The 17,764-nt window shown below is 37.5% G+C and overlaps 1 protein-coding gene across 7 annotated transcripts in view; it reads right to left on the reverse strand.

The window, feature by feature from the left end:
* Positions 1–348: 348 nt before the first annotated feature.
* Positions 349–17,764, reverse strand: part of Rrp1 (Recombination repair protein 1) — a 279,367-nt gene continuing 261,951 nt past the window's right edge. For all 7 annotated transcript variants that reach the window (XM_068230234.1, XM_067156745.2, XM_067156754.2 and 4 more), the window contains one exon: positions 349–10,485. In XM_068230234.1, the coding sequence (XP_068086335.1) occupies positions 10,368–10,485 (118 nt within the window). In that variant the 3' untranslated portion in view covers positions 349–10,367. The remainder of the gene's footprint in view (positions 10,486–17,764) is intronic.

The raw sequence follows: 17,764 nt of genomic DNA on the forward strand, positions 1-17,764 counted from the left end.
CAGCAAATCTTATGCATACACCTGGTAGTTGTGATAAAATGAAAGTGATAACATGCAAATGATAAAAATATGGCAAAACATAGCTGATGATTGGTTGAAGTTCCTGATATTCATATACCCGTCTCTGAAAATCATAAAAATGTAGTTAGTGGAATGTAAAACAAAACATTATTTTTATACCTGACTTGTCATTGGAGCCTTGAGCTAAATAGTAAAATCATTACACTCCTATTCCAATAAGTAAGCCTGGAATATTTTACGATCACAGTTTTGACTAGACAAAACTGAAAATAACATACCTACTTCACAATATTACGACTTTTATTAGGAATATCAGTTGAAAAATCGTTTTTTATTTCAATTATATCACATTTATTGCATTCATATATTTTTACTATTCATCCCATACATAGCAACAGACATTTGTACTTTCCAATCAATGAGAGAATTAGATTCAACAGACAAAAGCATGATACATAAAAATCTAAATCTGAAGATTTAGGCATGTGTTAGAAACAGGTTTATTGTTATTAATGATAACGAGCTTTAGCTACACCATTGATTTTGTCTGTATTTCATGTAAACGGAGTTAAAAAAGATAATAGAACCATCAAAATTCAACCTATGTTCAAAGGAAATGAGAATCTGTTATATTTCTTTCTGTAATTCTTGCCATTTTATTATAAAATAATTAACATTTCAACTAAAACAGCAAACAGCTATTATTCTTTACATTCAGTACAGCCATTTCTACAGTAATTTGTTATATTCTGCAACTTGTGATAAAATAGTATAAATGGGTTACAAAATCCCGGGCATGTCAGAAATATTGAATTTTAAAAGTGAAACTAATATAATAAAAGAACCTGAAAGGATTTACTCAATGAATTCTCAGGCTTATTCCTTACAAAGGTTACATACAAAGACACTGTGATGGAAGAAAACAAATTTTTGAAAATAAGAACTACAATGGCACATTAAGTAGTCAACATATCCTCTGTAGTTGGAAGTGCTCAAAAGTACAGTACAAACACAAACCTTCCATACACCAATTTAGGAACAAATGGTGGCAAGAGTGTTTCTTTTAATTTATTAACTCCTCCATTCTGTATTTGTGAGATTTATCACTGAATTAGTCTGTATATTTTTGGGCAGTTCAAGGTAACTGAAGAAAATTCACAACTATTCATCAACTGACTTTGGATTTACAAATACATTAGTATGAGCTAGTTTTTTTTTACATAATTATATGCCTAAAAGAGGAGGTCATACAAAACCTAGAAAGTACTTCTCTTAGATCTATTTTTACTCAATTGTTTTTCAATATACCCTTTTAGATTGTATTAAAACATGTTTCCGAAGTGTAGGTGATGTGAAGTACTGAGGGAAATTTATAGGTACAAAGCGATTCTACCAATCAAAATCATATTATAGCTGTTTCCATAGCAGATGACAAAAATTTAAGAGAGCATTTAACTCACTTGGCGAAATGATTAATATAAGCCTGGAATACAAGTACTAGCAAACTTTCAACTCAATACAGGTAATTATCATGTCACTGCACATCACCAGTTTTTCAAAACCTTTGGTTCAAACTGATGCACAATATGCAAACAGCAGAACACAGATGAAAATCCCTCCTAGCCTGTCCTAAATTGGACTGCACCAGCCAAGAAAACATGAAGAACTACCAAGAATATACTGGGATATCAGCAGATTCATGGAGTAAATACAAAAATCTGCTTAGAACATGACAACATAACCACACAAAAAAAGGCATGAAATGGAAATAAGAGTGGTCTTTAATTTCTCTGAGCAACCATAAACTAGAAAGAACACTAGGAAAATATGACAACGTGAGAGGACAGAGACTAACACACAAGCAATCAAAATTCCAGACATTCTCAAATGTTCAATGTGCAAGGTGAAATTTAAAACAAACAGACGTAATTATTATTTCCTAAACTAAAACCTTGTAGGATATCAGTAAAACAATTTGTTTGGACAGAATGTTTTATAAATCTGAAACAATGGCTCTGAATATTGAGGCTATGATTGAATAAAAAGCATTTGAGATGTGATACTGGAAGTAAATGCTGACAATATTATAGACTGGTAAAAGAAATTACTAAGTTCTGGAAAGAGCTGGAGTAAGTATACTCCTGATACAAAGTATACAGTAGAATTAACTAGGATAGATGGGCTATATCATGAAAAGCGATGCATTTCTCCAATTGACTCATAGTATAAAAATTATTTACCTGGAGGGATGCACAAATACATTAAACCACCGAGGTTAGGAGTAATGGAGCGGAGAAGAGTTAAGAGATTGATTTACCAAATGACAACTAATTTCATTTTTAAATTTTCACTGAGTGAATTGACTATGCAGTACAGTAAGCTTGTATTCAGGAAAGGTTGGGTTTGAATTCTACCATCAGCAGTCCTGAGGATAGTTTCCCCATAGTCTTTCATTTTCACACCATAAATACCAAGACTTTACCTTATTTAAGGCCACAGCTGTTTCCTTCCAAGTTCTATTCATTTCCAACCACCCCCTTCATTGAAAATATGTATGAGTTAGTGTGACAAACCGCTGGGTTAAAGAAAGCAAAAATCAACTCAATAAACCACACCACACACTTAAATTTCACTTCTTTGTATTTCTATCTTTTAACCCACTAAATATTTTCTAGATGGTATTGAATCACTGACAACTAGTCCAGTGAATATGGAATTAAATTGAGCATCTAGATCATTAAGTAATGCAATAAATATATGATGGTAAACAACCACTAAAGGAATATTTTAAACATCATTTGTGAACCAGCCCAAAGTTGTCATCAATACTATGTATCACAGGGAATACAACTAGCAGAACAGAAACTGCTTACTCAAAACTATTCGTCTGGTTTATATAAAGGGCTAATGCAAAGAAATACACACTTTAGATTCATTACATACATCATAATGAAGAAAGCACGTACAAACAAATAGTGTTGTCACTCCTTTTCTTATCCATGGCGGTTAGTGCGACAATCACCAGTTAGCGCTGTAAGCGAAATGGGGAATTGCCAAACACTAGATTCCTTGTGCATGATATCAAGCAGTGTGTGTGTTGTAAATGTTTGTTAAATAATAACTTTGCCATGAAGTTTTGTTCTGGGTTGCAGATTTTGATACAATAAAATACCTGGTGTTAGGCATTTTTATTTCAACCTGCTAGAACAAATGGATTTCATTACTTGAAGTGTTTGTTCTCCAGACTTTTGCAACATTTGTAAAGTAGGTCAAAGTGTTGCAGCACCAAATTTAGTTGATTACAGTGCCATGCCCATTTTTGGTGGACATCAATATGGTAAAAACAGTACCTCTTCACATAATATTGTGACATCTATCATTTTGTTATAAGGCCTTGGGAGGGGCAAGCTAGTCTGGCTTCAACTATGAGTGATGTCACTGAGTGGGGATCTGTCCTCTCACCACTGCTAGTGACTAGAACAAGATGAACTAGCTCAAGGCCAGCCCCTTCGCCACCACCAATGTCATTGCCCATTAGTCACTGGGGCTCTCTCGGCAGTGTAAGAAAGGACTCAAAAGGTGTTACAAGAGCATTCATACTCTTGCAAAGTATTTGGAAATGCTGGCCGAACAAGCGTGAGACGGTTCAGTTTCGGCTCAATTCTGCCAGTGATTCGGTTAGCAAAACAGTATTGTGAAGTACGTGTACTGCTGTGGAATACTGGATCAGCATGCTACAAGCTGTAGTGAGCAAACTTTATACCATGTACAGACTTGAGACTGGTTGTATGCGCGTAAATTGTTAAGTATGAAGACGCAAACATTGTTCAGTGAGTTAAGAATGAACTGCCCTAGGGTACAAAAGTGACAGTTACAGGAGTGTACACAGTGCAATTCTTTGAACTCATTTAGTGTCAGGCTGAATAACTAGTGTGACTGGAGAGGGCGAGAAAGATGAATGAGCCTGTGTAGTTTGTATAGCAATTAGTGTTAGCTAAGAAATCTTAGACTAAATGCTACTAACTGCGTATTCATTTACCTATACCTGCCTCCACATTACGACTGGTGTCAGATATCAACTGATAACATATTTCTTAGCTTATAGACATCACTAATGAATAGGAAAATGGATTACAAACAATAAACTTCATGACATTTCCAAATTGACTTACAAGTTCTTGGGTTTTAATTCCTAAAGAATTTTTGTTTAAGGGTCCAACTTTCAATACATAAAAGACTAACACTCAAATTAAGAGATAAGCTTAGTTATATATACAAATCTGGTACATGTTTCAATCCTACTAGGTCATATTCATCCAGTTACAAACATTGAAATACCATCTTTAAAATTATAAAATGTGTTGAATAAATGAAATAGTAAAATGATGAAAACATTTAAATTAACAATGTGGTTATTAAAAACAGAACTCATCTTATATTGATTTAAAAGTTTATCATGTTAGTTTAGGGAAACTTCTCTTGTTCACTGCAGTGGATGGACTTTAAAAGTAGACGTGTTCATTATCATTAGTAATGTGGTACTTTTTATGTTGTCTAGGAATAAAGGAGAATTTAAATATGTTAAAAGAGAAAAGGAAAAGAAGACAAAAGGAAACAAATCAGGTAAGTGAAATATAAAAATACTTACTTCAACCAACAACTAGGAAAATGGATACTGAACAGTTTAGTGAACTTATATCTAACCAGGATCAACTTGAGAGTAACATCATAAGTGAACTCTAATTCAGCCAAGATCAACTTAAAAACAAACGTGAGAGTGATTCACAATTGAACCAGGAAGAAATGAAGTGTGAACTAAATCAGAATTAAGTGAAGTGAAATATAGACAATTTAAGTACCAAGTGAGTTGGCCGTGCAGTTAGGATCACGCAGCTGTGAGCTTGCATTAGGAACATAGCGGGTTCAAAACCCACTGTCGACAACCCTGAAGATAATTTTCCATGGTTTCCCCATGGTTTTCCTTAATTAAGGCCACAGCTGCTTCCTTCCCACTCCTAGCCCTTTCCTATACCATAGTCGCCATGAAACCTATCTGTGTTGGTGCGATGTAAAGCAAACTGTAAGAAGACAATTTGAGTTAGAACAAGAATTGTGCTCTCTCAAGGCAAAGTTAGAATGACAATATGCAGGAGGTAAACAAATGGGTAGAGAAGCAGTTCAACTGCAGGTTGAATTGGGAGTTTGAGACCTGGCGGACGAAGTGTGTGCGCTATGTGGAAGAGTGATGGCCATAGACACACATACTAAGTCTGTCAGCAGCTCCAATGTTAGAAAGGTAAAACCCCTGCGCTATGATGGGACCACTTCCTGGACATTCTCGGCCTACTTTGAGATTGTGTGAAGGCTAAACTGTTGGACATTGGAGGAGAGGACCGTACACCAAATTGCTGGGCTACATGGACAAGCAATGGCGGTATTACAAAGCCCCAAACCAGGTGCCAACTATGAAGAGATGTGGGAGTGCTTGACGAATGTTAATGATGACCACCAGCTGGCAGCCACTTACCGAGTCCAGCCAAGGAAGAGGACCCATCAAACACTGATGCTGAGCGGGAAGCATAATCACAAGGGGGCCCTAACGATAGCCTCGAGGATAGAGGCAGTGAAGGGAACTACAGCACTATCACCGGGCATAAGAGTTGTGAAGAGCGAGGATGCACCAGAGGACCAGAGGCTCAATCAGTAACAGAAGAACAATGCACGTCACTACCCAGCCCTCCATGAGATCACCTGCTGGAACTGTGACGAGTGCGACGACTTACGGATGAACTGCCATGTGAGACACGGCCCCCGATCATGGAGAGGGGCTCATTAGTGCAGTCACTACCTTCCCCTCACTTCAAGTTACATGTGGCCATCGAGCAGAACAATGAAAGCTTGATTGCCAATTGATGGCTCAGGGACAGGCTGCACTATGTCACGGCAGACATGGGGCAACATCGCCGAAGGACAACCAGAGAGGGTCGGAAGCATCTTCAGGCAGGGCAGCTCAGGGAGTTTATAGAATTAATTCACAAATTCCAGGATATCTTAACTGGTACAGGCAGTGACTATGGAAGTACCAACAGGGTGTACCATTGCATCAACATCAGTGCGCCACCCCAATCCGGCAACCATCCTGCAGACTAACCCTGCCGAAGAAGGCTAAGCGTGCAAGGCTAGCCTCTTTGACTACTGTCCTAGCCTGTTACATCTCTGGGAGCCTCTTGTCGGAGTAAGAAAGGACTCACCAGACTATTAGATTTCCAGAGAGCTCCAGAGCTCTACTCTCACAAAGTTTCTGGAAGGGCTGGCCTCTCTATTTAAGGCATGTTGGGATTGGTTCTACTAGTGATTAGTTAGTGAGATAGTACTGTTGTGGAATACTGGATCAATGTGGTACAGTGTCAATGGAGTGTTGTCTGTGAACTGATGGCAAAGGCAGAATACCGCAGCTGAGCGAAATGGGACAGTGAATGAAGACTGTCGGAGCGAACTAACTTTGCATCATATGCAGACTTCAGACTGGTGGTACAGAGAGAAATCTAGCGGAACGTGTGCCTGTATAGTGTGTATAACAGCTGTGAGCTTGCATTCGAGAGATAGTGGGTTCGAATCCCACCGTCGGCAGCCCTGAAGATGGTTTTCTATTTTCACCAGGAAAATGCTGGGGCTGTACCTACCCCTTCCCCATCCTCCTGTCACCGGAAACCTTCAATGTGTTAGTGCGATGTTAAACAAGAAGGAAAGAAAAATTGTTTTATAGCAGTTAGTGTTAGCCAAAGTCTTAGAGTAAACGCTACCAGTCGTGTATTTATTTACCCGCTACTTGCTTCCATGTTAGAATATACAGTTGTTAGGAATGAAAAAAGTATTTTGAAGCAGTATATCTTCCAGTACAGTACTTTGGTTAAATAAAGAAGAGCTGACAGTGCGACGAATAAAGCCCCTGTAGCCTACAGTGGTGCTGTGCAGTAGTGGAATTTTTAAACTCAAAGAGTGATGACAATAGTTGTATTAGTTCTGCATATATGATGGATCCAATAAAGAAGTTATCTGTACAGCACAGAGTTAACTCTTAAAGGGCAGAATTAAATATATTAAATCCCATAACAGGTTGCCGCGAGCGCATTTTAATATATTAAATGGTCAGAGATCCATTGTCACCGGCACACGTAGAAACAAAAAAACTCAACAGATGACAGTAAACGACACTTCTAGGTATGGCTGAAAGGGGAATCCTGGAACAGAGTTGCGTTATCTCCTTGCTAGCTTTTTACAAGCTGTAAGAGGCCATCGCGTTCAGTCAAGTGTGCATCACGAGTTTTGAGACTGGCTTTTTGCGATTTATATACCTATTTTGCAACATGGTTAGTAAGAAGAAAGTCAGTCAGCAATAGATTGTTTTAATTTTGGACTCCACGGATGTAGATGAAAGTGATTTTTCATTTGATGATTCTGAAGATGGAAATTCAGGTAGCGAGTCTTCTCAGTGCAAGAGCGACTCGGGTACCCCAGAGAATGAAACAGCTGACGAAAGGACTGATATGAGTAAGTTAGACCCAGGACCTTAAAGTACCATTCCGATATATAATATTAATCAAGGACCAAATTTACATTCAATACTGACATGGCGACCGAGCCTACAGAGTACTTTTCACCATTTTTTGATACAAAAATTTTGACATAATTCACCAGGAATCAGTAATTCAGGGAAGCAAATGGAAACAGCATGCAACACCCCCAACTAGAAGATGTAGAATCAAAGATTAGTCATCTTCAACACTATATAATATAAGGGCTTTGATTGGCACAATAAGATATTTGCTGAATGTTTCTCTTGCCTTTTATGCACTAATATGCAGCCTGAACATATCTGATAATATCCCACACACTTCTGATGGAGTACACCCAATATTCAATGTAAGTAATTAATATTATGTACACACGCATGTTTATAGCTAGTGTTCAATAATTCTGGGCAAGTTTTAATTTGCCATATTTTCAGCCTGAGTAGACATAAAATGCTTCCACTTGCGTAGGGTTAACAAGGTTCGGTAAGATAGGGTAAAGGAAGTTGAAGACCGATGCAAATGCTGAAATGAAAAAGTGTTAATCTACATGTTGATGGAGAATGGCACAAAAAATCAGTTCTTAACCTGTTGACTGAAATTCCACAGTTTCCATGTCAGACTGATGTAACATCAGCCTCGACAGTACAGTGGGAATAATGCGTACATAACTTTTATTCTCAATAATTATTACAATGGCAATTTTTATTTGGCACAGCAACTGGCATAACATGATGGTAATGTTGCTGAAGATGGATACCGGTTCCACAGTCTATAAATGGTGAGTGTATATGCACATTGGCATTTTTAAATTCTGACATGAGATGCCTTTAATTACATTATTAAAAAGGCAGCACCGCATATCATTTCACAAGACAAGGAATCTAGGATACTGTAATACTAATCAACTGGGAAATGTAATAGCATCTCAAAAGAGTTGACAGTATCAGCACAGTTGTTACGCTTGTATATTCATACGCAACCATTAAATGCAAGTTAAAGAATTATCTAAATATCAATTTATTATCCAGATGAAGGTTACAAGTTTCTTTTACTGTCAGTTTTTGACAATGTTCAGTAAAATCTCCCAATTTAATAAACTTAACAAAAATAAATAAATAAATAGAGCACAATATTAAACAAAATTAGTAAAATGATATATAGGCAGTAAGAGCTGTGACAGTGTACAATTATCATGAGTAATATTTAGTTGAACCAGGCCATCAATTTATTTAATAAATAATAATGTAACTCAAATCGAAACAGACTTTCAACCTTTTAGGTCGTGTTACGTACATTTAGTACGTGTTGAAGAGATGTTAAGTACAGAACAAAAATGGCCAACCGGACACCAGTGGGATCCGAACCCACAACCTCCCGATTTCGCGTCGGTTGCTCTACCAATTGAGCTACAGTGGCTTAGACCATCTTTGTTCTGTTGGAAAGGATCTAAGCTACAGGTCTGGCACTACTGCCGTCACACTGTAGAGTGCGTTTAAGTCGCCCGTTGACGGCCAAGTCAATGAATGTTGAATTTTCACAACCGCATTGTAATCGAAACAGAATTTCAGCCTTTTAGGCCGTGTTACGTACATTTAGTATGTGTTGAAGAAAAGTTAAGTACAGAACAAAAATGGCCAACCGAACACCAGTGGGATCCGAACCCACAACCTCCCGATTTCGCGTCGGTTTCTGGGTTTGATGTTTTAGTTTCTTTTGGGTTCTGGCCATTAGTTAAGGCTGGACACTCTTCATAACACCATATAGATTTTCAGGTGAAATTTACACCTTGTAGATGATGAGATTCAAACCTCAGTCAGTAAGAAAGAAAACCCAACAGCTAAGTCACTGTACTTAAAACCATTCTGCTTAATGGAAAGAGTGAGACAAAGACAATGGAACTGCAAGGACGAACAAGAAAGAGATAAAATTCTCAAAGCTATTAATGGCTACGCCGAGTTTGCGACTCTTGTTCTTCTATAACATGATAAGAAATGGGCAAGGTTCGGCAGGATTGAAATATCAAGAGATATGATGATATGAAGCATTAGTGGAATGGAGAAAATAAGAGGAATCACAGATTTCCCATCCTGAGCTACAGATGCAACAATGAAAGGTTGATATATAATTATCTGAAATATGTATTACTATTTACCTGCAATAAGGAATAACATACGTACACATGACATAACTTTCTACTCACATAAATGACTACTAATTGATAGGTAAATGATTAATGAGTCACTTTATAGGTCATAGATATCTACAGATAACTACTTTTTGCTCTAAATAATTAAGCAACAAATATATAGAAAAGAAAATTTGATATTATGAATACTAACAGGAAAGTATGAAACCAACCAAATAATTAACCACAGTATAAAACTATGCTTTTCAAAACCTATCAACAGGTGCAACATTTCCATTGCGAAACAAATATTCTGTTGGCCCAGTATTAGCACATAACACATCCTCAAGAAGCATTAAAAACAAATTACTAATAAAAGCAGTTTTCTTTATAATGCAACAGCACAAAAAAAAAATATTCAACATAACTTTTTTAGTAAAGAAAAATATCTGTTCATACAATTTGTTGGTAGACATCTAAACAACCACTGCTGTATTAACACTACAACAATAATGTCGTATTTCCTCATAAACAATATGCAACAGGGTTAAACTTTTCGTAAATATTATTTAATTAAAAAATCCTCGAACAGAAGAATTCAGAGTTTTAAGAGTATATAAAAACCTTGTCCACAAGCATGTTCAGTTTTATATATGAATGAACAGAGTTATGGGACAATGATCACTACCATACACTTCGGGACGCATCACGCTGTCACAAACATTTGGAGCTAGACGCTCTGAAACTATGAAGTAATCCAAACGCCTGAAAAACAAAAAACAAAACATAAATTAAGCTTCAAAATCAAACAATATGTAATGTAAAAGTTTCACTTTCAAGATACTAACAATGGAATTTTAAGAAAAGTCAGGCTACTCCTATAGATTTACGAGTTACATAGCAGCTTCCTGTGCTGCTAAAAAATTAAGATGGATCTAGAACAGGATATACTGTCTCAAGAACTGAGAAGCAAAGAGGGTTAAAATACCATTCTCTACCATTTATTGTTTCCCCACGTCAATTCTAGATGAGTGCTTGAATACACTCAATGAATAGATCACTGCCATGCAATATCAAAGGTTTCAAAGATACTAAATATAAAACCCCTTACATGAGATGACAACAAAATGAATCAAGAAGTTAATATAAAGAACCACCTAATCGATACTTTATTTTATGCCTTAGGCAAAATAGAATATATATTAACACTTACAGGACATGTTTCGACCACTTAGTGGTCATCATCAGCTGTATAAAGAAGAAACTAGTGGTCATCATCAGCTGTATAAAGAGTAAACTCAGTGGTCGAAACATGTCCTGTAAGTGTTAATATATATTCTATTTTACCTAAGGCATAAAATAAAGTATCAATTAGGGGGTTCTTTATATTAACTTCTTGATTATACTCATCGATACGGTCATGAAATGGACAACGTTAAACAAAATGAATTACAAAAATGACAACAAATTCATTACTCATTACCAGTTTCTTACAGTAAATATATTATCTCATTGCTACGGACCTGAAACATTCCCATTTGCGATAAATGCAAATTTTTGAACCTTGTACTGAATCCAAGCTTACGGTAATTCTAATGTGGAATAAAATCATTTTTACGCATAAACAGAAGTGCGACAAAATGCAAATTGTGACCCAAAATGCAAAATTAGTATGAATATGCAATTTTGGTGCGAATTCTGTGAAAATGTGCTATTTTACTGGCAAAAACAACATATTTCGGCAAAATCGTCAGAAATATTCAAAATAGGATGCATAAATCTTTTGACCATTCTGATCGATTGCTGCTTGCTGACTTTAATCAATATTTACAATGGGAATAGCAAGGAGAATAAGATCTGTATCGTATCGAAATGTAAATCAAGTGTCACGGAAATAACGAGATAGGCGCAGCGTTGTTTACCTGTTGTTCAAAATTGAAACTAATGAAGAGTAGAAAGTCGAGTGATTGTTTAGGTTATGGGGTGCACGACAAAAACTGCGGACGAAAGGGCTCAGCAATATGCAAAGGGTGGTTTATATGCCACAGATTCAGCGACAGTGTTTAGCAAGTATTGTAATTGCCGAGTTGGGTGGGAAAAAAAGGATACCATTGTGAAACATGTTAAATCTGAAAAACACGTGGGTAAGCAACGCGATAAAGAAAGTTCAATCCCTGCTGCTAGTACGTCTTAAATAAAGCAATCTTCTGTGCTTACACAGTTAGTTAGCTGTAAAAGACGAAAAATTTCCAGAGATAACTTCTCGAAACGCACAGTTGAAGTATTTGCCGAAGCAAATATACCTTTGGAAAAGCTGGAAAGCAAAGAGCTAAGAGCCTGGATGACTGAGTTTTAAAATGAAGAGCTGCCATGTGCGAGAACTCTACGTGAAGTATTATCTGCGCACTTTTTAGCGATAGGTTTACACCCTAGTGCTGAATCGGTCGACTTCGGTTATCTTTGAGATTCGTATTGGCAACCTTTGAAACATAAACTATGAATCGCTTATCATCGCTGTGCGACATCTGGCGTACACTTTAAGTACTCGTACTGTTGTTGTTTACACAGCAAAGCCAAACTTTAGAATTCATGCTAGGAACACTTTTCGCATCGGGAAATATTACATAGTATTATATATTATGTGTGTGACACAGTTGTTGGTGTAAGATAATAAAGGTTTAGAAAATCCATATCGATCGATCATATGATTGATTCAATTCAGATTTAATTTCCATTCAGTTGGCAGTACTACCGGAACCGGCAGTACTCCCTTCTTACTCCTCAACCGAGTACAAAAATCTATCACTAAAAAGTGCGCGTACAATATATATACCGGGTGTTTCGATTTCATTGATCGGGTACGGTTTAGGTATTACAACATCGAGACCACGCGCAAAATTGAAGGATACCGAATTTGAGTGCGATATCCATATTAAACTATCTTACCCGTACCCAATTGATCCAGTAATTTTAAATTATTTTGTTATAATTTGAGGTCTTTCTTCCTTTCTAGAAGTTGTATCTGACCACCAGAAAAGAACAGCAGAGGCTCTAGTGGGGAAGAACATCAACATACGCTGTGAAGAAACTACAGATAGAATGGGCCGTTGTGTTTTTATCATCATATTCCAAGTCCTAGCCGGATCAAAAAGAGAGCTGCACGTTGTTTCTGTGAACTATCTTGATGCAGGAAATGCTACAAACCGCTCTCGTGCTGTTTCAGAAGCTCTGCGCAGTTATAGTGTACCATATGATGCAGTTCAAGTGTTTGTTAGTGACAGTGCCCCGTACATAACCCGGTGTTATGAAACATTAAGTGTGCTCATAGGGGATCATTTAATGCATGTATAGTGCTGGGCACATGAGATCAGCTTGGCTGGCAATAGTTGGGTTGCAGTGATGACGGATTTAAATCATGTGGTTGCGATGGTAAAGTCTGCATTTTTGAACACAAGAAAGCAAAAATATAATTATTTACAACTCTTAACATTGAAGTATGGTGCTTCAAAAGAAGCAAAGCTTTTTCCTGCACCTGTCATAACCCGATGGAATCACTAGTTTCAGGCTGTCTTCTATTTGAGTGCTTACTTTACTGATGTTACATTTTTCAAGATGTCTGACATGAAAGACATCAACAACTGTGGTATTAAGTACCTGACTGATCTGAGTGACCGAGAAGTGAATAGGCTTCACTCCCACATGGTTTTTGTCACAGATCATGCAGCTGGATTGGTTGACCTCCTTACTGAACTTGAAGGGTCTCTGTATCCCACCTCTCATCTCCTTTACCCCGAACTGCATAACCTTGACGCCAGTTTTACGTTCATTTGTGAGGGGAATTTTTCTGCGGCAACTAATGATGCTTTGATTAAGATCACTCCTCTACAGCAGGCTGCATGTAGAGACACATTTGTCAAAGCTGCGCATTCTTCACAGTGCAAGCTAGCCACATTGAAAGCTACAGACCCCAACCATAAGCATTTTGTGTCAATTTCTCAAGCTCTGTATCCAAAAAACATAATTTTGAATAACACTGATGAATTAGATGTTAGTGTGTGTTTTACAGATATGCTTTTAGTGTTTTAATTTACATTGTATTTGCTATGTGTTTGACAGACTGAAAAGCCTTTGCTACATTCAATGAATTTGTATTGTGTGAACCAAAGACTTGACAGCGACCACCACTGGAGGAACAGAGTCTTTCTTAGGTGGGGTAATCTCCTTCGCCTCGCCCCTGCCACCAGCGGGTACGGAGCTGGTCTCATTCTGCTGGGGGCAGACTGAGAGGAGCTCGTTGAAGCTTCCTGTACCATACTTATGGGTTCAACTCCAGTCATGCACTTCATAAACTTGTAATAGTTAAAATTAATAATACCATGCGATTATTTTAACTTTGTAAATAGATGCTAATTTTGGAAGAATAGATGCTAATTTTGGAAAAAATAGGTGCTAATTTTGAAACAAATAGATGCTCATTTTTCAGGTCCCTACTTATTGGCAATATAATGAACTGGTGAACACATTTGAGAAGAGACAGATTTAAGGAAATGTGCAGTGCAGAAAATGCCTCCGACAATGATATACTAGTGTTCAAGGGTTATGTCTCAAAGGCCAGAGGTACGATAACCGACTGATAAAGATCGTTAACGTTGTAAGATGGAAGAAACTTCTTTAACAATGCAATCACATCGGCTTGCAATAACCAAAGATACTTTTGGGCGTTGAAGATGAGGAAACCTCTGAAATGCACCATTGCTGGCAATTTGAATACACACATCAGGCCCAGAAAGGAAAATCATGCATCTCACAACGGACATACATATAAGAGAATAATGATGATGAGCAGCAATCCTTAATTACGCGCACATGATCTGGTCATCAACAATACTGTACGTGGTTCAAAAAGAGTGATTCATGTATAATTACTTACTACAGTGGCACAAAAGCAACACAAATCAGCCGCACAGACCTCAGAGACGTTCTAGAACTGAATTCTGTAATGTATGAACCAGTTACAATTTAATACCAATAACAGTATCAACCATACACAATATATCAAGCCACCATAAACTGAACTAGCAGTATGAAGAGAACCAATGAGAATCCACTGACAATGTTTCACACAGCAGAATGATGTAGTATAAATAACACTGCCAGCCAATACCACAGTTCAAGAAAGCTGATCACAAAGCTGCATATGTCAATTTAGGACAACAAAGCCAGGACAATGATCCATCGACAAAAACATGTGGCTTTAGAAAGCCCGCTTTCTTCTTTGCCTGCACTTCCCAAATAATAAGAGCCACAAGTGTTAAATCCTGCCCTCGTGAAGAAGTTGGGAAGTAGAACAAGGTAATCAGGGGCTGAAAAGAAATGGATGTGAAGGAACTGGGATTGATGAGGCAAGAACCCATCTACTAGGAAATGGCAGGGTATGAAGATGTGGAGATTGTCCTTGTCCTATTGTGTTTTCACTTTTGTCTTTGTCTCTTAATCTATTGTTCCCTCTTTCACTGCTGACCTGTCATTGTGTTTGTCCTACTGTGTGTTCCCATTCATATTCCTATTTCTATATATGAAGCCTGTTGTAAGAGAAAACTAAAAGAAGACTAACTGGTTCTTCTTTATACTGCTAACAGCCTCTTGGAGGGTGGATAAGCGATTAGAAGTTTAGGGTATTCTTTCGGCCTTGTGGTGAGAAATCACCCCTATTGGCAGAAGAACCATACTTTGGTCAATGATATACAATGATTTACAAGTTGCTTTACGTCGCACCGACACAGACAGGTCTTATGGCGACGATGGGACAGGAAAGGTCTAGGAGCGGGAAGGAAGCGCCCGTGGTCATAATAGGGATGTATCACGCAAAACTTGTTCGCTAGGCAGCGTAATGGTATTACCCGGCATGCGCTTTCCGCTGCTCGATTGTTTTATATGAGACTTATATGGAGTATTCCTACATTTGCGATCATCGAAACGAAACTTATGCTTTAAATGAATTAAAATGGAGTTACCATATTCTGCTAATGTTTTCAACAAGGCGGGAAATGGTATAGGTGCAATGACGATTGCGGATTTGGAAGCAGAATTGAAGAAAAGGGGCGAAAAAATTACCGGAAAAATGCAAGAGTTGATTGATAGGTACCAGTAAGGAATAAATGCAGCGACTCCTTCTTTTAGCGTTTTTGTTAAGATTGAATTCTTAAAGTACAAATAGCATTTTGAGAACATTCCTAATACGGTATTTTTTCTTTTCTTGGCCGGTTATAGGCGTACATAAGGCACGACAGTGGTGTGACAGCAGTGCCTGGGGCTACATCCAGTACGACGGAACTTCATTTCCGTGTAGCGCACGTGTTTCAGGATATTGTTTCGGACCATAAGACAAATACCGGTATAAAAATTTCACATTTGGAAGTAATGTTCAGGAAGTCTGAAAATGATGGTGCTCCAGTGTCAAATTATAGGTCACTGTGTGATTCAGGGTACTGTACCGCACACGGTGTTATGGCTGTTTTTCTACTTCTATATCTTCTTGCTCTCGGAGTTATTTCCAAGGTACTGGTGCCATACCATGACAATATCGAAGGTACAGCGTTCTCCTTAAGCCTTCGTCTTTCGCCTAAAATTATTGAAATAGGTCATATTAACTTTTCAGAATGTACTTCCTTATTATAAAATAATTTCTTAATTAGTACTAATTAGCTTACGTACCAGTTTCAGTAATGACATAATCTACAACTGTAAAATGTTTCGTGCAAACTTTGATATTAGGAGTCATATTTTTAATTCGTAGGTCCTGCCTACGAATCGCATGCAACCACTTTTTACGGAAAGCATCTTGCTTAGGAAATTGATGGTATGAATACGGTCGACCTTGATTTTGGGACATTGGGACACAGCAATAGTCAGGCATCACAATTTTCTTGTCATCTTTGTTGTCGTAACGATATTTTAAATCTTTAATTTCAGCATTTAACTAGGTAACTTCCATTAAAAACACATACAAACAAATAACGATCGACAAGCGCATACCGGGTGCTACACGTGAGACATCTATCGGTAGTGTCTCAGTACATCCCTATTAAGGTACAGCCTGATGTGAAGATGGGAAACCACGGAAAACCATCTTCAGGGCTGCCGACAATGAGGTTTGAACCCATTACATCTCGGATGCAAGCTCAGAGCTTGTTATAATTCCGGGGTTTATCCCGGTTTCCACCCCCTTTTGGGGTGGGAATTTAATTAATGGTTTATTTTACCTGCTATTTATCCATTGGGTGTGTAAATTTATCCTTTTATCGTTTGACCTGCATTCTCCTCCAACCTCCCATGAAATTCCAGTTAGTATATATTATATTGTAAGCTGCCTCTGTTTTTCAATTTTATAACTGACCCTCTTTCTAAAAATCATTATTCTTCTGGTTTGTGGATTTAAATATTTACCATGGTCAGTAATTTCCTGTACGTCCTTCCGTTTAGGAGGCATTCAAACTTGTACATTTTCATTGGTAACTCTGTATCTTTAATTACGCGTTTAAAAAAAAAATTCTTATATCAGATACTATTTCCACAATGTTATGTTTAATGAAAAACTTTCGGCTTTTCATAAATTGAATTACATCACCTTGATTTTAAATACCGTAGGGGGTTTCATTTATTATACCCATCTGTTTGGTAAGCTAACCTGGAAAGTAATTCACCTTGTGGTGATAATCATTTATTGTAATGGAGTACCAGTATGTAATGAGAAAAATGAAACCACCTCTTTATTTGCGATGATTTGTCTCATGTTTGACCGCATGTCATTATTTTTCTGGTCGTCTTGGTGACTCTAGTGCGATGCTTTGTTTGTTTAGGAAAAGGAAAAAAAAAAAAGAAAAAAAAAAAGAAAAAGCTGGGTCTGATATGATTTGGGGCTGTGACACGTTGGTGCCGATTTCGCTTGACATCTGCCCTGCATATTCTGGATTGATACTTAATAATTACTCATTTTATCCACGACTTATTCTGGAATATCTGCGATAACCTCTATTATAATCTG

This window comes from Anabrus simplex, chromosome 1 (assembly GCF_040414725.1).
Source record: "Anabrus simplex isolate iqAnaSimp1 chromosome 1, ASM4041472v1, whole genome shotgun sequence".
NCBI lineage: Eukaryota > Metazoa > Arthropoda > Insecta > Orthoptera > Tettigoniidae > Anabrus > Anabrus simplex.